At 53.7% G+C, this 20964-nt stretch overlaps 12 protein-coding genes across 12 annotated transcripts; 4 read left to right on the top strand and 8 right to left on the bottom strand.

The window, feature by feature from the left end:
- Window positions 1-331: 331 nt before the first annotated feature.
- On the top strand, window positions 332-1510 carry BDV59DRAFT_197921 (aromatic compound dioxygenase; the record flags this gene model as incomplete). The annotated part of the gene is made up of 3 exons (XM_073693038.1): window positions 332-658; window positions 712-1185; window positions 1235-1510. The coding sequence occupies 3 exons, from the start codon at window positions 332-334 to the stop codon at window positions 1508-1510; spliced, it is 1077 nt and encodes a 358-aa protein (XP_073552408.1).
- A 78-nt stretch (window positions 1511-1588) lies between these two features.
- On the bottom strand, window positions 1589-2870 carry BDV59DRAFT_47859 (alpha/beta hydrolase). Its single transcript, XM_073696472.1, has 2 exons — window positions 2214-2870; window positions 1589-2142 (listed from the first exon to the last, which is right to left on the bottom strand). Exons 1-2 carry the CDS (start codon window positions 2625-2627, stop codon window positions 1819-1821), a joined length of 738 nt encoding a protein of 245 aa, XP_073552407.1. The 5' UTR covers window positions 2628-2870; the 3' UTR covers window positions 1589-1818.
- Window positions 2871-3383: 513 nt separating this feature from the next.
- BDV59DRAFT_197919 (uncharacterized protein) lies at window positions 3384-4701 on the top strand (the record flags this gene model as incomplete). Its single annotated transcript, XM_073693037.1, has 6 exons — window positions 3384-3545; window positions 3609-3645; window positions 3702-3769; window positions 3817-4190; window positions 4247-4311; window positions 4382-4701. 6 exons carry the CDS (start codon window positions 3384-3386, stop codon window positions 4699-4701), a joined length of 1026 nt encoding a protein of 341 aa, XP_073552406.1.
- Window positions 4548-5046, top strand: BDV59DRAFT_47809 (uncharacterized protein). Its single transcript, XM_073696470.1, has one exon. The coding sequence runs from the start codon at window positions 4734-4736 to the stop codon at window positions 4998-5000; it is 267 nt and encodes an 88-aa protein (XP_073552405.1). The 5' UTR covers window positions 4548-4733; the 3' UTR covers window positions 5001-5046.
- On the bottom strand, window positions 5047-7444 carry BDV59DRAFT_47819 (putative C6 transcription factor (OTam)). The gene is made up of 2 exons (XM_073696471.1): window positions 6926-7444; window positions 5047-6824 (listed from the first exon to the last, which is right to left on the bottom strand). The coding sequence occupies exons 1-2, from the start codon at window positions 7336-7338 to the stop codon at window positions 5093-5095; spliced, it is 2145 nt and encodes a 714-aa protein (XP_073552404.1). The 5' UTR covers window positions 7339-7444; the 3' UTR covers window positions 5047-5092.
- A 1168-nt stretch (window positions 7445-8612) lies between these two features.
- Window positions 8613-10024, bottom strand: BDV59DRAFT_168172 (DNA-directed RNA polymerase II subunit RPB4). The gene is made up of 3 exons (XM_073688039.1): window positions 9748-10024; window positions 9492-9619; window positions 8613-9440 (listed from the first exon to the last, which is right to left on the bottom strand). Exons 1-3 carry the CDS (start codon window positions 9936-9938, stop codon window positions 9313-9315), a joined length of 447 nt encoding a protein of 148 aa, XP_073552403.1. The 5' UTR covers window positions 9939-10024; the 3' UTR covers window positions 8613-9312.
- On the bottom strand, window positions 10025-11964 carry trm5 (tRNA (guanine) methyltransferase). The gene is made up of 5 exons (XM_073688038.1): window positions 11524-11964; window positions 11373-11474; window positions 11245-11322; window positions 10184-11197; window positions 10025-10132 (listed from the first exon to the last, which is right to left on the bottom strand). Exons 1-4 carry the CDS (start codon window positions 11810-11812, stop codon window positions 10233-10235), a joined length of 1434 nt encoding a protein of 477 aa, XP_073552402.1. The 5' UTR covers window positions 11813-11964; the 3' UTR covers window positions 10025-10132; window positions 10184-10232.
- A 432-nt stretch (window positions 11965-12396) lies between these two features.
- On the top strand, window positions 12397-13595 carry BDV59DRAFT_47732 (glutathione S-transferase). Its single transcript, XM_073696468.1, has 4 exons — window positions 12397-12524; window positions 12581-12657; window positions 12723-13136; window positions 13233-13595. The coding sequence occupies exons 1-4, from the start codon at window positions 12473-12475 to the stop codon at window positions 13464-13466; spliced, it is 777 nt and encodes a 258-aa protein (XP_073552401.1). The 5' UTR covers window positions 12397-12472; the 3' UTR covers window positions 13467-13595.
- BDV59DRAFT_47733 (GNAT family N-acetyltransferase) lies at window positions 13596-14384 on the bottom strand. The gene has a single exon (XM_073696469.1). The coding sequence runs from the start codon at window positions 14292-14294 to the stop codon at window positions 13725-13727; it is 570 nt and encodes a 189-aa protein (XP_073552400.1). The 5' UTR covers window positions 14295-14384; the 3' UTR covers window positions 13596-13724.
- A 195-nt stretch (window positions 14385-14579) lies between these two features.
- BDV59DRAFT_168160 (uncharacterized protein) lies at window positions 14580-15889 on the bottom strand. The gene is made up of 2 exons (XM_073688037.1): window positions 15664-15889; window positions 14580-15603 (listed from the first exon to the last, which is right to left on the bottom strand). Exons 1-2 carry the CDS (start codon window positions 15824-15826, stop codon window positions 14741-14743), a joined length of 1026 nt encoding a protein of 341 aa, XP_073552399.1. The 5' UTR covers window positions 15827-15889; the 3' UTR covers window positions 14580-14740.
- Window positions 15890-16099: 210 nt separating this feature from the next.
- BDV59DRAFT_47688 (uncharacterized protein) lies at window positions 16100-19542 on the bottom strand. Its single transcript, XM_073696466.1, has 7 exons — window positions 19288-19542; window positions 19008-19237; window positions 18639-18947; window positions 17945-18584; window positions 17790-17886; window positions 16607-17741; window positions 16100-16548 (listed from the first exon to the last, which is right to left on the bottom strand). The coding sequence occupies exons 1-7, from the start codon at window positions 19376-19378 to the stop codon at window positions 16324-16326; spliced, it is 2727 nt and encodes a 908-aa protein (XP_073552398.1). The 5' UTR covers window positions 19379-19542; the 3' UTR covers window positions 16100-16323.
- Window positions 19543-20077: 535 nt separating this feature from the next.
- BDV59DRAFT_47678 (uncharacterized protein) lies at window positions 20078-20738 on the bottom strand. Its single transcript, XM_073696465.1, has one exon. The coding sequence runs from the start codon at window positions 20654-20656 to the stop codon at window positions 20258-20260; it is 399 nt and encodes a 132-aa protein (XP_073552397.1). The 5' UTR covers window positions 20657-20738; the 3' UTR covers window positions 20078-20257.
- Window positions 20739-20964: the final 226 nt, after the last annotated feature.

The following is a 20964-nucleotide window of genomic DNA, read 5'->3' as shown; positions in this document are numbered from 1 at the left end:
TTCCCCAAAATTGAGTTGATGTGCATCCGACGGATGTCCTTACCCCATATATCCGCTCCGACGGAATGGCTCCCTCCAATATCCCTACACCCACAATATACTCTTATCCCCGAGGTAAACACGCATGACGACAGTGAACTGCTCCATCGGCACACATCCCGCGACACGGGGTGCGGGGGAAATGCGCGGTGTTGAACAGCTGTGCCGGTGCGGGTTAGCCGAGCGTGCTAGGCAGGAGATCGAAGTATAAGAGGTGTCACTCGTCCTGCCAATGCTAGAAGACTCCAAGACTCCATATCTTTCCTTCCTAAAGTGTCCCTAAGATATAAAAATGTCTGAACAGCAACAACAAGCCAACGGAACCCCTAATGGCGCCCCCAAGATCAATGGCGCTGCCAACCTGACGGGCATCAGCGAGAAGACCCGTGCCAAATGGGCGGCTGCAAGCACCCCGGAGGAAATTGCAGCCAATCTCCCTCCCATGCTCGATCTCACGATCGAGAACATTACCGAGAATGTCATGAAGATCAATTCTATGTGTGACAACCCCAGGCTGCGATATCTGATCCTGAAGCTAGTCAAGGCGGCGCACGACTACGTTCGGGAAGTTGGTCTACAGTTTGACGAGTGGGAGCAAGCATGGCAGTTCCTGACCAGAGTGAGTTTCAAAATTTGCTAAGGCCTATTAATGTAAATGCTGACATGCGGCAGGTCGGCCAAATCTCGACGGATGTCCGCCACGAGTTCGTCCTCCTGTCTGATATCCTGGGTATCTCCGCCCTGGTCGATGCAATCTCGTACCCTGAAGTGCCCGGTGCAACGGAGTCATCTGTTCTGGGGCCCTTCCACGATGAGGAGGCCCATACCTTTGAGTATGGACAGTCTATCGCGTCGGGGGGAACGCCCGGGGAGCCGACCATCGTGCGCGGCTACATCAAAGACACAGAAGGGAATGCCGTCCCCAAGGCACTGATTGATGTGTGGGAGACAGACGGCAACGGAGTCTATGATCTCGAGTACGACGGACAAGGAGACCCCAACTGCCGCGGCAAGGTCTTCTCTGATGCCAACGGGCACTATCTATTCTCCTGTGTGAAGCCGGTTGCATATCCCATCTCGAATGATGGCCCTGTGGGAGAGCTCCTGCGGAAGCTGAAGCGTCACTGGTTCCGTCCCGCTCACATGGTATGTTGTCCCTATCAGCTGTCTTTCATGGTTGCTAATGATGGGATAGCATTTTATGATAGTACACCCTGAGTATACACGACTGATCACTGCGCTGTACTCCCGAGACAGCAACTTCGTCGAGAGCGACACCGTTTTCGGTGTGAAGAAGAGTCTAATCGTCGACTACAACTGGTGCGAGGATGTCGAGCTGGCTAAGAAGCATAATGTCCAGCCTATCGTCAAGAAGATAGATGGAAAGGACTCCACTGGATTTTGGTTGCTTGAGAAAGACTTTATTGTTGTAAAGAAGAGCCCGCCACCTCCTCGAAAGGTTGAAGATTGAGAATTATCTTCCAAACAGTGGAATGGTGAATACCAGTTCCGTGGATTAATTTACGAATATATATATCTAGATCTGAGTTATCATGTTAGTTGGCTATAAGAGCAGTAGCCGGTAAAGTATTCCACCAACATAGAGAGATATAGTGTGACTGTATACAGGTGGAACTAAGTATGCTTGTGTATGATGGCCCAAACCTTGCCCATGGAGCCACTGGAATACTTACCGAGATACCTAGTCAAGAATGACTCCGGATAATGAGCATTCATTCATTCATCTCATTTCATAAAGACATATTTGTCGTAACCGACCTATACCTTCCCAGCCAATTCCACCATGACATCCGCCAACTTGTCCGGCATGCTCAAGAAAGGCGAGTGGGAGCTCTTCAATCGGTACGTCCACCGACCCCCGATCCTAGCAGCCATCATTTCTTGAATGGCGAGGGGGAGAGCCTGGTCCTCCTCGCAGACGATATACGCCGACGGAATGCGATGCCACGGTTCGTAAGAGACAGCACCGGAGAAGACCGCCCCCGAGGTGTGAGCCAGCCCAGCAAGTTGCTTCTCTTGGTCTTCCGGTAACAGATCGTGGAAGGCAACAGCCGGGGCGCTGTCGACATGTACATAGTCGCCCTAGATGTCCGTGTCAGCAGAGACTACTATAGAGCACTCAGTTTCCTGCCATTGGGACGCAGGCGACGTACCTCTGCTCTCATCCATGGCAGATATTGGCCTCCAAGCATATCCAAAAGACTCTTCCCCTGCTCCAGTGCAAAGGCAGCCAGGTACACCATTTCAATCACGCCGCCCGTTTGGCCATTCGCTTCGCGGTCGGCCTTCGCCAGGCCCTTAACGGCAGAGGACCCAACAACGCCACCGTACGAATGTGCCACCACGACCACCTCTTTGCCTTCGTCTTCAATCAGCCGCGTCAATAAGGCCCGGAGACTCGCGACATCGTCATCGAGGGTTTTGTTAGGTGGCTCTGCGCCGATGGAAGGGTGCGCAGGCGCCTCGGTGGGAAAGCCGCGAGCCGCGAGTTCGGCACGGAGCAGGTCAAAGGCGGGGGGGAGCATCCAGGCGCCCAGCACGAGCACAAAAGTTGGTTCCGTAGCCATTGTTTTGTATTATTTTAGATTCTGGAGATAAGCCAGAGCCAGGCTGCGCGCCGTGATGCTATTTTAAAGGGCCCATCGCGGGGTTTCAGCGACCCGCATGCGGACTAAGCTGTGCTCTGTCCGGGAGTCCACGCGGCACTTGTGGTCTCCGGCTGTCATGATTCCCATGAAAGAGGTCCACACTCGCTGCGAAAGTGCCTGGCTGGCACCAGGGGTGTGTGTCGTTCCGCACCATCGGTTCCTAAGACACACCATGTGGAGCGCGGGAATGGCCTGGCGCGAGCCGTCGTGGAACGGAGCACTTCGGCTGCGCGATCCCATCAATGAACGCACTGGGGGCCAGAGCTGACTTCGATACAATGAGTTTAAGGAACAGCTAGAGGCCGCGAGAGTGGGCCTTTGACTTTGACGACGGCTTTCTGTCCACCTGCTAGCCCGCGCTTGAAGTGGGTTGGCACCACCAGCAATGCAATCGATGCCGTGGCAATGGGACGATCCTATTTCCTCCTAGGCGGTTCATCTGGACGGATCGGATTCCAATTGATCGGATTCTGGGGACTGGTGCCACTATACGAGATGATTTGTGTACCCGAAGGATCCGTCAGGAGCTGCCAGGATGATCAGGATCCGGTTGTCGAAGTCTATTCTTGCAGAAAGGCGTTATGAGGCCCTTTATATACCCAAGAGTCTGTCGTCTGAGGATCCTATGGTTTCGAAATATCCTCAGCTTGATATGTCTTGAACCCCCCAGACGGCATGCCGTCAAGCCGCGCCGATGAGAGCACGCAGCCTAAGCAGCGCATCACGACGGTGGTGCTGGCCGTGCTGGCGATATTCTTCGTGGTGTTGAGAGTGTCTGCGCGGCGGTACAAGCAGGTTGCCCTGGGACTCGACGACTGGGTGCTTCTCGTCGGATTGGTATGTCACATCCTTTGCACGATGCCGCAACAACCACCTAACCCAGTCGATCTCCTTGTATAGATCTTCGTCCTCGTCGTCGCGGGCGTAAACCTCGCGTGTGCGTCCTCAACCCTGTCTACCACCAAGAATGAATCGACATACTCACAGACACAGGCATCGAGTACGGCATGGGTCGCCATACCGACACAATCCCTATGACCAAACTGCCAACCTTCTTCAAAGTACGTCATCCAACTGCCTGCCTTCTCAGGCTCTAACCCGCCTTCAGCTCGTCTATGTCTTCGAGCCCCTCTACATCACCGCAGTCGGGATCATCAAGATCTCCGTGCTGCTCATGTACAACCGCATCTTCCCCGTCCGCCTCATCCGCCTCGGTGGCTACCTCCTCGGCGGCATCACCGTCGCCTGGGTGATCTCCGTTGACCTGGTGGCCATCTTCCAGTGCATCCCAGTGCACAAAGCATACGAGCCGACGACGCCAGGCCGCTGCATCGACCTCAAAGCCGCGCTGATCGGCAACGGCGTCCCCAACTTCGTGACGGATATCTTCATCCTGGCGCTGCCGGCGCGGTTGATTTGGGGGCTGCAGGCGGGCGTCTCGCAGCGGGTTTCGATCATTTTGGTGTTCCTGACGGGGAGTTTGTACGTTACCTGGAAGTGACGAAGATGATGATGATGGACTATGCTAAGAAGTGCAGCGTCGTCTTCGCGAGCATCTACCGCTTCAGCTTGATTTTCATCTTCGACGTGAATGACATCGCCTGTGAGTAGACCCCAAGCCCGGCACATAGCTATGCTGCTGTGCGAGAGTTGCGACTGAACTGGGAATGCAGGGACCCTGGCGGACGCGCAGACATGGTGCGTCGTCGAGACCGCCGCTGGTGTCATCAGCGCGTGTCTGCCCACCACCATCCCTCTGCTCAAGGCGTGCACGCGCGGCTTCGTGTCCACAGCGCGGTCGCTGTCGCGGTCGAACCCGACGCAGTCTGCGTCGCTGGGCGCCTCGCGACGGGGGGCGGAGAGCGCGGCGGCACCCGGGAAGCCAAATGGGGAGTTCGTGCTGGGGGAGATGCCGCCGGGGAAGCGTGGGAGTCATTTGTCGAATAAGGCGAAGGGGTGGACGATTATCCGGACGGATGTGGATAGCGAGTGAGGGAGCTGGCGTGTTCTTTGATAGATGATACTATGATACCCTTGATCGAATTACTGGCAATAGGTGTATGTGAATGTATGGCACATGATGTGATCATGTGGCTCTATCCCATTCGCCGTCCAATCTATGTACTCATAAGATCCCATATGTACATGTATATCGAACAGTTACAAACATTAATCATCCATCCGTCCAGGGAATCAATCGTAATCCAAAAACACTATCGCCAAAATGGGAGGTATCAAAAGCCAACCTCAATGCGCCGGTATGAAGATGAAGGAAACAAAACGGGGTCGTGAAAGGCATGAGGGTGGTGAGGGTAACGTGAGACAGGGAACCATGTATGCAATCCCTGGGGATAAGTAAGTGATATAGACCGCCTTGCAGGCGTCTACATAGAAGGCATGGAGGCATCTCGCATGCTCTCCTCGCTGACCGAGGTTGCGGGAGACGCCAGTCCCGATATGACGGATGACGTCCCCCCTGCGACGTCCTGGGTTGGCTCGATTTCCAGGATCGAGTCCTCGGCTGCAGCTGTGACGCGCGGTTGGATGGTGGTGGTCGGTTTGGCGGAGCTCGTCATCAACTCATCGATGCCCGGTTTCTCAGGGACGTGGTAATCGAGGTTGGTGGCGTTGTCAAGCGACTCGAGCGCAAAGCTCAGGAACTCGGCGTTCTTCATGCTGACGCTCAGCGTCCAGCGGTATTCGCAGAGTCGGAGTCGATAGAACTCGGCCTCCTCTTTGGTCGGGGCCGTGATGCGGAGTAGCACGCCGAATGTCCCGATCAACGCGAAATTGGTGCGCGAGGCGGCCGGCCAAAAAGACCGCAGGTGGGCGGGGCGCAGTCGGTTGACAAAGTCCATGGCCGAAATGAGACGCGTCTTCGCGGCAGACCGACAAATATGCGACAGGTAAGCATCGGCCGTGTCCTGAGTCAGCGACCGAACGATGCACCGGTGCAGAGTGATCTCCGTGGCGAAATAGAAAAGGTGGATAGGGCCGTTGCGAGCGTTATCTTCGGTGATGGTCTCGAATAGCTCTCCGCCAGAATCCATCTTGAGCTGCGGGGGAAGACGGCCAAACCATTCTTTCAGGCGAATCTGCGCCGGTTTGGCCCGTTCCAGGATCAACCGCGTGCGATTGGGGCCTGCCGCTTTGAACTCGTCGATGGCCTGGAGGGTGTAGAATCGGTCCAAGATGTCGGAGAGGATCGTGGTCAGAGCGACCATGTGACAGAAGAAGAGGGGACCATGACCCACGGGAGCATCGTCGGATGGTGCCGAAGGAAAGGCATCGAGGAAATCCTGCTCCACGAGATCTTGGACGGTCCAGTTGGAGGACACGATGTGCGAGGGACGACCGTGCACCAGCGCGGTCCATTTATCCTGCATATATAAGGCCCACGCCAAGCGTTTCCGGAGACCCTTTTCCCATGTATCCATCCGCCATTCCGAACAGTCCTGGTGCAGGCCGAGCTCGAAGCCGGCGGTGACCAACTGAGCGTTTAAGGCCGCGGTGGCAAGAGTGGACTTTTGCATCAGTAACAACCCCGCTTGGATGGTGGAGATGGATGCATAAGGGAGAGACTCGGACAGGAGCCTCAAAGTGGTACTCTCGAGCCGGCCGGCATCTGGGCGTCGAGCGGACTGGCTGGCCGGGGTGATGTCGACGAACTTCAACGTCAAGACGTACACGGCGGCCAAGAGGAGCGGAGAGAGACCCTGTCGAGCCCGGTAGGACTGACGAAAGGAATCCTCCATGAGGATGGGAAAGGTCGGGTGGACATGTTCGAAGAACTTGTCAACCAGGGTGGAGCCGTAGGGAGCGACCAGGCTCTCAATTGCATCCAGGGAAGCGGGTTGCGGGGAGTCCGCATTCGAGACCTTGTTGACCACACGCATGAAGGTACCGTCGTCAGCGAACTTGCGCACGCGGGAGCAGGCGACGGATCCCTCGTGGTTCTGGTCCAAGGGGAGGTATTGAAGGAGGGCAGGCTCCAATTCGGTGGTGAAGCCGATATGCTGGGTCTGTTGATGCCAGTATCTGGAGGTAATCTGGGGGAGAGGGTTCAATGGGGAGCGAGAGATATCAGGCTTGGATGCTGGAGGGGCGGTAGCTTGTCTAGTAGCGGGCCAAGGTTAGCGGTCCCATGCGGTATCTATAGACCTAAGTCCGAGATCGGCGATCGGATGCCCACTTTTTCAGTGAGAAGTATAACATACCGTTTGGACGAGTCTACATCGTCGGGGACGGGATCGTTGCACTTGCGCTTCTTAGATTGAGGGTCGGTGGGATTGGGACGCGCGGTGACGGACAAGGTGAAAGTACAGTCCTGACGATGGAAATCGCACGAGTAACACTTCTTCACCATTTCGTTCATGGCACAGCGGCTTTTTCGGCGGAGACAGGCGTCACAACTGGGCCCATCCCGACCTGGCACAGGAAGAACACGCGATAGGGTAGTGATGGGGGCCGAGGGCGAGAGTGGCGTCGAGGAGGAAGCAGAGTGAGGTTGCTGCGGTTGATTTGGGGCCCGTCGCAAAAGTTGGTGATCGGACGAGGGAGAAGGTTGGAAAGATGCGGAAGGGCTGGTGGCAGTCGTCGAGGACGACTGCAGGGTGATAACAGCAGCCATTCAGGACAGACCAACGCAGAGGATCCGGGGAGATCAGGAGGGACGGGAGATAATGGGATGAAGAGAGATAGGATGGAGAGGGCACCAAAAAAAAAAAGAGACCAGGGTTGAGATAGGGATTGATCCGTCAGACTTTCCGTCACGTAAGATGAACCGGGAGAGCCGGGAACCCCACCCAGACAGGGTCGAGAAGAGCTAAGAGAAGCGCGATGGATGCAGAGGGAGCCCGAAGATGAGGTGTATCTGGGGATGGACGGTCTGGGGAGCTGGGAGAGGAGGGAGGACGGACCAACGGGGTCCGCAGTGGACGGGAGAGGAGAGTCAGACGAGGCAAACGGGGCTTATCAGGAGGCAGCGAAGTATGAGATAGAGAGATAGAGAGGAGAGAACTCCGTAGGATTAGAGTAGAAGGGGAGTACAGGAGGGATAAGGGTATGGAGGAAGAGGACGATGTGATGCAGCGGAACCGGAGATATGGATGACTGATCGGATATCAACAGGCGAGCCCTGATAGGACATCAACGGGTCCGGGTGATAATCCGGCAAGGGTGATTGGACGGGAGAACGGAAGAACACCAATCAGGGCGGTGATGTATAGATTAGTCAAGTATACGATGATCTAGCTATCCACTCTGAGAAGAGATTGCATCGGAAGTATAGGAAAGTATAGGACAGTACGATAGAGAATATGGGACATAATATTGGAAAAATGGAGATCGAATGGAAATCCCGTCATTAAGAATAGAGTCCGAAAACTGCTGATCCGACATCAGTCATCGGGATCAATAAGAGAAACAGAAAGCTGTATTTCCCACACGTAACAGATATCATGCTGTTGGATGTTAGGTTCGCCCGCCACGGTGGTTCCTGCCGTCCTGCCGATAAGCCTGGCCCAGCTGATTGGATTGCCTGCTGGGCGGCTGCCGATTGGGCTTGGTATTACGTACTGTAAATGCACTACATAAATACGCATAACCTAAGGCACCGATTTGGCGGAGGTCTACGCCACATATAATAAGGTATAGGAGCATGTTATCTGCCATAAATCATCAATCATCAAGATCTCAAGTGGTCATAGATACACCATTCTGACTCTATACCCTGCAGGGTGACCTGCAGCCTGAAGAAGGATCTCTCACCAATCAATATGCAGCGATAACGCCCTCATCCAGCCAATCACCCGCTAGCCCATCTCCCAAATGCGGCCTAGTGCCAGGCCGGCAACGGGGATCGGCCCTGCAGCCGGAAGTGTAAGGATTGCCCCATCCGTATTAGTTGTAGAGGGCGCAATTCGCTGCTCTGGTGGATTGGCCCGTCGCTCGTCACCCTCTTACTCCCAACTTCCTGAATTACCTAATTAATACTCCGGCTGGAGAGCTCTACTCCGAGCATTCATTCTCTCATGAATCATGATTATGTTCCCTTTCTCTGCATCCTTCAATCAAACACGGTTCACATGCCGTCTCCCTTCATCTCATTACTTAATACTCATCATCGCCCATCCACGCCACTCCAATGAATACAGAGTAGCCCTCTCTCTAGGTTATCATCCCGTGCCTTATGCAGGTTGACAGCTGTTGTGCCACCTTCCGCCGACATCAGGCCTCACATTGAGGCATTTTCTCATCTCACCGTCTACCTATCACATAGAGAATGATATCATCAGCTGTAGATAGGTCGGTCGGCCAGCATCGGTCGAAAGATGGTGTGTACTACACCTACGCAGTATGTCTGATGACCTCCTTCCTGAGTCCGTAACACCGCCTGAAGAACCCGATCAAAGCCACAACTTAAAGTTATCTCCGCGAAGATCCCCACGAGGTCACCTGACCCGCACAACCCAATCCCCCTACGCTGTACGCTTATCTAAACGCCCAATTCAGATCAGTCACAATCTCAAGTATATTTCTGCTCATGCATCCCAAACACCAGAACTCCATGCTATAGATACAACCCAATTCTAACCGTCCCCGCCTACTCCGTAAAATTCCGCAACTTGGTCAACTCATCCAGCAGCTCCTGCAGATCTCCATCGGTGATCTTATGCTGCAGGCTCGGAATCAGCGATTTCGCCTCCTCCGCGTTGTCGCAGCAAAGACTCCCTACGCACCGTCAGCTACAAGCACATTTTACCCAAAGGAAATAAACCATACCCAGCTGTGACCGCTCGAACATCTCCAACTCCGTATGCGAGTTCAGCAGCCGCTCCACGGCCTTGATGTTCTCTTCGTCCTTGAATCGCGCAAACACCTCCAGGTAATCCAGCGTCTTCGTCAGGTTCCTGTCGCACGGAGACGAAAAGAAATGACACTCGTAAGCGACTGAGGCTTTCTTGGGGGTGAGGTGGGGGCGTTTCTTGGGTCGACGTTGATATCGCCCTTCCGCCCCGGGCTGCACAGGGCTACTCACTCGGGTTCCTCGTATTTCTTCCCTCCACGCCGCTTATTCTCCAGCACTTTGTTGATGACTAGTCGCGCTTCCGACAGCGACAGCGTGTGCGTGTTCTGATCTGCGCCGAGTTTGAGCGTCGAGGCCGCTTCGAGCTCACCCTGTGGGAGGACGCGCTTGCGGTGCGTGGCCGGGGGGAGTTGCACGCTCATTCTGGTCGTAGTATCTTTATAAACTGGTGGTGTGGTGGGAGGTGTCGCGGATGATGGACGCGTAGGTGGATAAGATGAAGGGGGGTTCCTGTGATGAGGTTGGAGCCGACTCTGCGGACGAGTTTTGTCCCGGCAGTTCAAGGCGGTGTGAAGGACACCGCTTTCCCTTTCCCACTGTTGTTCGAGCGGAATGGGTATTGATGATATTGATCCCAATGTTATGTACATTCTACTCATAAGCCAAGTTTACAGAGCCCAAACACCTATGCTATGCGATGACCTCAACACACCAACTCAACCCCGCTTAAAGGCAACGTCCTTGGGCAGACGGAAGCTAGCGCAGAACATCTGCTTGTTGGGACTGACCAACCGCACGTTGTGGATGCTCAGCTCCAGCTCCGCATTGCCACTGCCCCCGACGCAGTCCTCCGTTGTGATGGTATATCCAAGGCGCTCGGACACTCGCTGGCAGATATCGACATGGTCGTCATGCTCATCCGCCGAGTGGCCCGAAAAGCAATACACATGGACCATCGGGAGCCGCTGCGCCGTGTGCGGCGCGAAGAGCGATTCCTTGCCCGCGTAGACGCCGGGAAAGGCATCAAGGAACTCAATCGCGGTCGCGGGAAGATTCATGACGTAGTGGTCGAAGACCCGGGGGCGGTGGTAGACTTCGGGAGGGGGCAACGGCGGCGCGTTTTCCTTGTTGGCGCTGCGGCGTTCGCGGCGGGCGCGCGGTTGAACTGTGGCAGTCACTGGCTCCGATTCGAGCAGGGCTTGTGCCGACCAGCGGATGAACTCCCGGCCGTCGCGGTTGAACGGCGTCACAAACTGCTGCACCTTGTTCCGCTTCACGGCGTCTTCCATCACCTCGTACCCGTGCGGGTTGAGATCGTTCGCCCACACGAAGATCTTCTTTTTGCCGGCGGGCACCGCGAACGGTCCCACGCCCGCCATGACGTCGCAGACCATCTCCCCGGCGTGGAACGTGTTGACAAGCCGCCGGTGTTCCGTCTCCAGCCGGCTGTTCCAGTACACGCGCGAGAAGTCGAAGCGGAACTCGCAGTCCTGTTCGTGCTGGATGACGTTGAGATCGTTGTCGCCGGCCAGCACCTCCAGCGGGAACGTGCGGAATTCACTCTTGGTGCCGACGTCCTCGGTCTTGCGGATGATCGTCCGGATGTTCGGGTTCTTGTCGAGCAGGAGTTCTGCGATGAGGTGTTTGTAGGGTAGGTATTGTTCACGGAGGTTGAGGTGCGCTGGATCGTCAGTGGCTGTGGCATTGGGCTCGAGGGACAAAACATACCAACATGGCCGACCTGTGTGAACCCTTGGGGTACCTCTTCGAGCAGGTCCTCCGGCAGAATGGAGGAGATAATATCAGCTGTCAATTTATTAGCCATTGGCCTGTATGTGCTGTTTCTTTCGCCTCACCGTAGGTCCAGTAGTCGTATTCGAGCGTCAGGTCATACCGTCCGAGCCCGACGGTGCCCTTTTCCACGAGCTCACTAATCTTGGGCGACCAAGTCGTCGCATCTACCAAAGTCAGAAGTCTCCCCACAAAGCGAGAGACGCAATCACCCACCGTCATGTTTCACTCCCTCCCTCAACAGCAGACATTTCCTCACCGCATCCTCGGTCTTCACTTCCTTGATGGAGCTCAAGCGGGGAAGATTGAGCAGGTCACGGCTCTTCTGCAGCTCGCCGCGTACCCTCGAGATATCCGAGTTTTTGAAAATCGTCGCCGCCGACAGAGGCACCGTCTTCTTGAAGAATGATCGGTCCAGGACCCGCATTGCGCGGTTCACCGGGGGTCGGAACATTGTGGGGATGTCGCTGTCCAGCGGAGTGTTCGAGTCGGCGCTGAGGTCCATGGACGATAGGTGGGAGATGATTATCCTGGTTGCGTATTTGTGGTCCGACTATTGAGAATTCCAAAGTTGGGTCGTCATTTGCGCTTTGTCGTGCCGCTGGTGGGTTCTGCAACTTTTTTGCGATTCTTTTGGGTCGCGATTTTATCAACACGTGACACTCTAGATAAGATCTTTATGCCTAAGGCAGTATTATTAAAACCACTATATCAGCACAGAGTTGCCAGACTGATCGTAAACGTCCTCTCCATGACATCAATGCCTTACTGAAGACACTCAGGGATCTTCTCAGTGAGTATATCAGGTTTGACCATTGCCTACATCGTCACCTCATGGTTCCTTCGTAATCAGTCAGTAGTTCAAACACGCGAATACCTTTTTTCCATCGTTGCTACACATGACCATATGAGTCTACTAAATACCATATAGCATGACTATAATAAAGCATTATCACTCTGGATATTCTCCCGAGAGAAATAGTGAGGATCTTGTATTGGAGGGTTCGAATATTCCAAATGTGGCGACGAGGGGGGTAATTGACCTCCAGATTGAGCCACGGGAACAATGAGTCACCAGAACCTTATGTTATAACCTCGAAGTTTTCTCTCGATATCTTGGACTCGTCCAGCTCATTTCCACACCACAAACATAATTTTTTTCACCATGGATGAACAACCGGACTGTCACTTGATCGGGACTTATACCCGATATTCCAGTACTGCTTCTCTGACCTTCGTGTAAGAAAAGTACGCTGTGGCTCACATCTCCCAGGCTGGACGGCACGGGTGGAAACGGTCCTTGAGTACTTTCAAATCCCCTATACTTCTCAAATGATCCCCCTACATGATGTACGTTGGCCCTTCGCAGGGGACCAGAATAGTAGCCAACGTCCGCTCTCGTGCTAACAAAGTAGGCCCGCACCGTCTCCCCCACCGGTCTCGTTCCTGTGGTGCGATCCCGCTCCTTGGGCAACATCCACATTGGCGATTCTCTCGCGATTTGTGAATTTCTCGCCGAGTCCAACCCGAGTTTACCACTGTGGCCGCGTGATCCTCAGCTAAGAGCGCTGGCCCGCAGTGCCGCAGCCCAGATGCACTCTGGCTTCAGCGCCCTGAGAAATAACTATGGCACCAACTTTATTGCCCAGTATACCGGTAATATCCCCGTGTCTGAGGAAGCGAAGAAAGAAGTCAGGCGTGCTCTAGCTATTTGGGACGACGCACGCAAGGCGACCAAGGATCGACTCGCCCAACTCAATGAAAAGGATGAAGGGTTTCTGTTTGGCGGATTTAGCATTGCCGATGCGTTCTTCTGGCCTGTTCTATGGGTATGCACATTCTATTTTCTTTTGGCGTCCTTGCACAAGTTACGGTTCAAGGAAGGCAAGTGTGGGAGAGCAGATCAATGCTAACGACCATAACAGCGCATTCGCACATACAATCTCCCCCTCGACCATGGTAGCCCAGATGCCCTGAGGTGGATGGAGACAATGTGGAATGATCCCTCGTTGAGGAAGCTGGTGCACAGCTATTATCTCCAGGCCGAAAACCCCGAATCTCGTATTGAGCACTACGATGATATCTTTCGCGGACGAGATGATATCCAGTTCGGAACTTTCCCAGAAGACTGGACGTTCCACGCGCCTAAGAGCGCATAAATGCCCATAACTATCAAATTTACCCATAACTAGGAGGTTACATTGATTCATAGGAAGCGTACATAGCGATACCTACGGCCTTTTGAAACGTGTGCGGGTCGTCCAGGTCTTTGGTATAGGGAAACTACCTCAGTCATACGCCGTTGGGCGGCCCCAGGTATTTCTATTATTAAAGCGTCGGATCTTGCTCTCGTTTTTTCGGTGTCCAAACGCCTGTAACCTCATATATATACATACGTAGCTGCCTCTCACTGACCATCATACGTGCCCGCATTCTCTATCCGCAGGCAAAGTCTTTCCAAAACATAGCGAAAGGGCGGATTGGGCGTAGACCCCGAACTTTGGAATCTCCGTGTAGCCCTCGCGTTGATAGAACTTGATCGCCGCAGTCTGCAACGATCCGGTCTCAAGGACCACCCTCGTCCACCCTCTCCCCCTCGCCCTTTCTTCAAGTGCTGCCAGCACAGCCTGTGCTGCTGACCAGGGCCTTCCTCGGTAGTCCTGGTGAACATACATTCGTTTGATTTCCACGTCCCCGGGGGCGTGTTCTCCTTGGGGTAGAGCACGAAGCGCTCCACATGCGATTGGGACACCACTGGAAACGTAGTCGTCTGTATTAGAGCTCGGAGAAGTGTAGAGATATGCGACCACAAAGATAGAGATGTCGTCCGCCGATGGCGGGGTTCCTGGCTCACTGTCAGGTCGGCCGTAAGTCGCGTGAATTTCTTCCCGTTGGAGTCGTCGAAGGTATTCGCTATCCTGGTGGGACCAAGGCAGGTCCAGGATTTCGAGTTTGAAGTGCGACTGAGATGGATGGTTGCAGCTCATGCTTGTAGTGGCAATTAAAAGAATTGGGAATCTTATGGTGTTCAAGTGTTTAACAGTAGATAGTACCTAAGGACTTCCACAGTGTCCAAGTGGATCCTTAGGGAAATAAGCAAGTGACTCACTGGGAGTGATATCCCGGGTCGCTGGGTGGCGCCTTCAACACGTTCTGGAAGACCAATACTTATCATGTCTGCCCATTTGAATGCTAGTAGTAGGTGCCTTAGACATAAAAATGATAGTAACACATGTAAATACCAATTTGATGAGGTACTACCTTATCTACCTAGGTAACTTAGTATACATCCCCATACAAAACATCAGGCGAGTTACCATCACAATCATACGCGAAAATGACCATAGAACAAACCAAACATACGAAACAATAACCATGCATACTTACGGCATAGCTTGGGTATCATATCAGAATCAATCACACTTGACGGCCATCACTCGTCCAACCCCTCAAAGACACTACTATCCATCTCCCTCTGCGCCTCCAAACTTGCGATCCGCTCATTCAGAATAGAGATCTCATTCTCCTTCTTCTTCACCGCCGCCCGCGAAATATCCCGCCCACGGACGACCCCCTTCATCTTCAAATCATGCCGGTTCAGCAACGCCGTCAACTCCTCCATCGCGCGCCGGGGCACAACCGTCCCATGGCTCTCCAGCACCTTTACCACCTGTCGTGCCAGCTCCGACGTATCCTCCGAATCCGCCGCCAGCGCATTCCGATACTTACTCGGCGTCGGTGTCTCCGAGATATCCATCGACGACGGCGGGAACGACTGGGACGGGGTGTGCGACGAGAACAGCGACGTCGGAGTCATCGCGTCCTCCCGCTCCATACCCGAGAACTTGCGCTTCCCTGGGCTGGTGAAGCTGTCCGTCCGTGGCGTCTTCCGCGGACTATACGTGAAGTCCGAGGAGGCAAAACTGGCGTCGGCGGCGGGGTTGTGTCCAAAGTCCGGCTGACGTGGCGGCTGGCTCAACAGCTTCTCAAAGTCGTCGTCGTCGACCGTGTCGCCCCAGTCGAACTCGTCTGTGTCTTCAGACATCATGCGCGCTTTGGCGCTCCGGGATGGTGTCGCGAGGACCGGGGCGGGGCCGGTCCGGAAGGGACGCTCGGTTTGCGGGGTGAGTAGGCCGGTTCTACCGGTTCGGGGCGGCTTGGAGGGGGTTTGTGGGCCCGGGATGGAGGACTCAGAGGCGGAGTTGGATAGAACGGTCATCTTCTCGCGGGCTTGGGCGTCACTGACCCAAAGGAAGAAGTCGCAGCGTTGGTGTGGGGGCAGTTGGCAGGTGTAAACTGGATCGTGTGAGGGAGGTGCTGTCGCGTGGACATCGGGATCTAGATCCAAGAACTTACACCATTTTCCATGGTTCTGGCCGTGGTTTCTGGTCTCTAGTTTGGCGGCTGGAAGTCGTTTGGGACAGTTGCAGTACCATACCCCGTTGGAGAATAACCCCCGCAGTGGGACGGAACTGCGAGGGGATGGTTTCGCGCTGGGGTTCTTATGGGGTGATAGCATGCTCTCAAATAAGATCTAGCAGAAAGAGGGCATATAAAGCAGCCCGGAAGACAAGAGATCCGGAGATGACGAGGTCGGAGATGCGACAGATGCAGTGGAGGTCGCCATGGAAACTCCCTGTCATTGCGGGGCGAAAAGGGTTTAGCGCCCGCCACGATCTATATAGAGCAGTTCTACTTTGGACTACATACAGACCGACACATCGCGGCTGTCGATAATCAAGTCCTTGCGAACATGGTATGAACTCTAGTAAGGGAAGAGCATACAGAGAAGACCATACAGAGGGGAGCTGTGGACAACTTGGAATAGCATATCTATAGAACAGTATGTATACATGCAACGCACTTCTAGCATGTCAATAGAGTCAATATATCAACAAGAAACAAACCTACTCATGTCACGAGCCTGTCTACCAGCCAGTCCATGCAATCCAATCAATGCAACACAGCAATGCAAATCCAACACATGGGTATCTATCGCACGAGCAAACAGTGGAGTTACTCTGCAAGAACCATACGCAGCATCATCCCAAACGACTCGGACAGCTTGAAAATCTCGGAGACCTCGGGTTTGACCGGCTCCCCGGCCGTGCGCCGAAGCTGGTCTTGTTTCTTCACCCGACGCTTCCGTTCCGCGCTTATCGGATCGTGGTCCTCCTCGTCGTCAAGTTCATCCGAAGGCTCGGAATCATCATCCGATATAGCGAGATCTTCAAGGTCGGCCTAAATACACAATTAGAAAACTACTAGAATGCAGCAAGGAGTCCTTCTAGCGACGTACCTCGTAAAGACCGAAGTCGCTTCCCTTGAACGTGGGGAATGCTTCGGTCGTTGTTCCTTCCGCTGCCATTTTCTGTCGTGTCTTGTTGAGATGCCAGCGTTTCCGGTCCTCGTGCCATTGAATAAGAGCGTTTATCTCTTCCAATGCCTTCTCCTTGTCAATCTGCCCAACGTCCTTGGCTCCATGTAAAAGGGCGTTCATGTCAAGAGCGCCACCCTGTGGGCCACGGCGCAAGAAATTCAAGATATCCTCAATCCATGCCATCAATGAGCCAAATAGCCCGTTGTCATGGAGGTGTACTTCGTGGACGAATTTGTAGAAGTTCGCTTGATGACGTTCGCAAAGGTCGATGAAAGCTTGGACCGTCTGATTGGGATCAGCGGATACATCCTGTCGCTGACACTTCTCGATCACGGAGATAGCATCATCGGCGAACTGTGCAAAATCCGTAATACTACTGTAGACATTCGCGGATTTGTAAACACGCACAAGAGGCTCGTAGAAAATCGTGAAGAGGTCACGGAACAACTGGAGGGTGACGGGCTCCTCGATGATGCTTAACATCATAGCCTTGTCCCGCTGTCGCGTGTAGAGCTTGAGTAGTTGCTTCACGTGGGCAAACCATTGCGCCTCTTCCCTCAATTCTTCATCAGTGTTCTCGACAGTATAATTCCAGGCGACATAGGAATTGAACACCTTTTCAAACTGTTCCGGTGCGAGCTCGTGAGGGAGGAGATCGGACCGAAGGATCGCCACGATGAGATCAAGGTCCTCTGCCGTAGACTCGTCTCGGATTTCATTTTTAATGTCCTCATCTGCGTCTGTAAAGGCCTTGAGTTTCTGACAGATAATAGGGTCCCCGACTTTCGCGGCCAGCGCGTCAATGGTCTTCTGGAAAGCCCTGATGCCATCGTTCAACGTCATGGAGAAAATCCGCTGTAGAAGGGAACGTGAACCGAAAGGTTGAGCGAGGAAAAGATCCAACACCCCTGACATCACAGCGGCGGGGTTGGCAATACGGATCACATTTTTCAGTAACGTGTAGGGGACCAAAGAATGTATTCTTTTGAACTGAGCAAAGAGTTCGGGAGAGTTGTCCTCGGCCAGGAACAGATGGTAGAGAGTAGCAGCAACCCTAGATTTATCAGCGAAGACCGACGAGGAGTATTGAGCGGAAACATACTCAATGCGAAGCCACTCAGCGAATTTTTGATACTGAGGGCTGAGATCTTCAATCTTTTCCTTCTCACGGATCTCCGCAAACAGCTTGGTCAGGCCATCTGCAATGAAGTCAACGGTTAGCACCATATCGAGAGATAGCTGATGATTGGTACATACTGCTTTCGACAATGTCACGGCGGAAATTCTCCATATACACGTCTAACTCAGCAGCTCGCTGCCGTGCGATCTCATAGAATCGCTTCTGCTCCTCTACCCGAACGGCGTCCACCTCTTTCCTCCTCTCCATATCGAGATTCTCTTCCTCGTTCAGCGAGACAGGCTGGCTCGTGAGGAACTCCTCCAGGGCCTTTGACTCGGCCATACGTTTGTTCTGCAATAGTGTACGAAGGAAAGCGCGAAGCGAGACTCTTTGCTCTTCTCTGTACAGGACAGTCTCGCGAGGAGCCTCCCCGGATAAATTGGGCGACTTTGGCCGTCCTAGGGAAGATCGCAGAGACGACCGGGACAACGAGCGATGGAGGTGGTGGGTCCCAGGGGTGAGATAGGTGTTGGATTGTCCTTCTTCAGGAGTGCTGGCGCTTTGTGTCGAAATGGAGGAGACGGAGGAAGCATCGTCATCGCCATAGCTGAAGAAGCTCGAAGACGAGGTGGACGACTTGTTCTTGCGGGGAAGAGCAGCCAACGGCTTTCCAGGGAACTCGGTGCGTAGGCGCCTGTGAAGTTTGGCAAATTCTCCATATCTGCGGGCGACATAGATCTCCGGGTGGCCTTCGCGCCGGACGCGGATGAGGAATTCCTGTGTAGCGATTAGCGATGGGGTTGTGGACATCGATCGGGGGAAAGGCCTTACTGCGTGTTGATGATACCGGACTGTCCGTCGGACGGAGGTGATTCGCACGGCGGCCACATTGATATCCCAACCGTTGATCGCATCGCCCTCGGGCATGTTCACCAGGAGACCTTTCTCGTTGGCGCCGCGATCGACCACCTCCATTTCGGAAAATTGAATGCGCTCCTCATAACCCGATGCGGTGGGAATCCCCGAGACCATCATGAGCTCGACGAGTTTCTCGCATTTCCGGGCCAACTTCCGGCGCTTTGTCTCCTCCAAGCGGTCCTCCGATGATGAGACATTTTTCTTTGCGAACGATTCTAGGAACTGTGGTGGAAGGGTCAGTGACCTGGCCCCTCACTGACGCCAACGCGGGAGGATGCGCACCACCTGCAACTTGTCCTGCCAAAATTCTTTCTCGCGGGCCTGGTCGAGGAAGGGAAAATTCCGCACATGATGGACGAAGATGTAGCGAAGGATAGGAAGTTCCGAGTCGACAGGGGCGACTTCGCCGAATTCCGATCTGAAGGGAGCACCGAAGCGTTGGAGGGCGGTGGGGGAGTTCAACTCGGAGATTTCACTCTCGACCTGGCGGGCGATGAGCTCGCGCTTGAGATCTGGTCCGATTAGTACGGTCTGGCACAAGCCGCGCGAACGAATCACGTACAATGTTCCTGCTTTCCGGTGAGGATCTGACTGGGGGTATCCGACGGTCGATCGGTCGCCGCGCCGTCGGCACTGGGAGGAATCTCCGACATGTTGAGCACCACGAGCGTTCCAAGTGATTGAGGCACCTGATCAGAGGCACATGGACCTTATATAGATGCGATTGTATCCAACCAGAAAGAAGAACGCCAAGTGATAGGGCAGAATCCGGCTGCCTAGCGGAACCAGGCCGGGGACAGGAAGATGACGTTTTTTGGCGCCAATGCCGAGATACAGGGTGGGTGAGATGCAGGAATTGAGTGGAACGGCGGAGGAGAGTCGGCGTACGAAGGAGAAAAAGCGAGAGATGGGGAGGGAAGAGGAGGAGAAAAGGAGAAAAAGGAGGAGAAAGAGAATGAGGAGGGAGAGGACGATGAAGAGATGATGATGATACGGGTGAGGTCACACTTTCTTCCCGCTTCAACTTTATCACTCGCCACTTTGGGTATTACCAGCGGTACCGGGACCCCGTCCGGAATATTCTCCTGCAATTATAAAATTGGGAATTCCCCTGACGCGTCCAGAGGGGCTCAGCCCTGTGGATCAGCCACTCGAGAGGAGATCGACAAATAGCCTACTCGATAGTGGGAGTTGCGTTGCTATTCTGGGTCGATTGATGCCTATTGTGTCCCCGGACTCCTAGGGCGTCTGTGCAATACTCAAGATCCCACGATCTCCTTCACGTCAACTGCCCCTGCCTCAGGTTGTCTTGAATATGCCGTGATTCATGGTCTCTGCGTGGATGGAATCTATCCGGATGGAACTTCCCAATCATCAACCCGGGATATACCACAAACGCAGAACGAGATCATAAATACCCCGAATTCCCAGGCCAGACATGAGCTTCACCTCCAAATAGATCAATCGATCCTCTCCTACGTACGCCATACTTCATCGTCTCCTCCGGATTCCCTTCGCTGATCGCAATTTCTTTATCGCCTCCATTGTGACCCACCATGTCGAAACATCTCCGAATCGACGCCTACAAGAAGGTACTCCCCAAGCTGTATGACTTGTTCAATGGCATGAGAACTAAGCGCTGTTTGAAGAAAGACTTTCACAGGAAGGTCTCCAGCAAGTCCCCCAAGTTGTCTATTCCTGTGATTATCGTGACGCCTCCTACCCCGACGCTTGTCGTGGATGGCTTTGCAACCCGGACATACATGATGGGTCAAGAGCATACAGAGTACGTCTAGCTGTGTCAAGTCTAAGCCTCCTTCTTCACCCAGGCTTACAAGCTGGTGACCTGGGACTATTCTGTACTGGTAAGCAGAATGCAGCAAAATCAGTTGAATGACCGTGCTACTGCTAGGATATCGAAAGCTCTGCATTAATAACAAGGGCCATTATTCAGTAACATCATATGTAGGCGTAGTGTATTTCATCTATCATATAGATCTAAATCTAGCGATGGCTTAATCTGCATGTGATTAGACGGTCTCTCAATATGTGGCTACTCTTAATCCTAACAGCCGTGTGGTCAGTTATAGAATTTACTCCCCGTGGAGACATGCGTCGCCTCCAATGTCGCACCAAAATATCCCGCCAGAAATAGTGAGTACCCATAACGCACCCGACTGTCCACGAACGGGCACTTCAAAGCGCATCCGAATTTCGCAGATTCTTCGAGTGCCTTCAC

This window comes from Aspergillus ambiguus (genome assembly GCF_047715705.1).
Source record: "Aspergillus ambiguus strain CBS 117.58 unplaced genomic scaffold BDV59scaffold_2, whole genome shotgun sequence".
Taxonomy (NCBI): domain Eukaryota; kingdom Fungi; phylum Ascomycota; class Eurotiomycetes; order Eurotiales; family Aspergillaceae; genus Aspergillus; species Aspergillus ambiguus.
The sequence above is the reverse complement of the archived record's forward strand: the minus strand, read 5'-3'. Positions and strand labels throughout refer to the sequence as shown.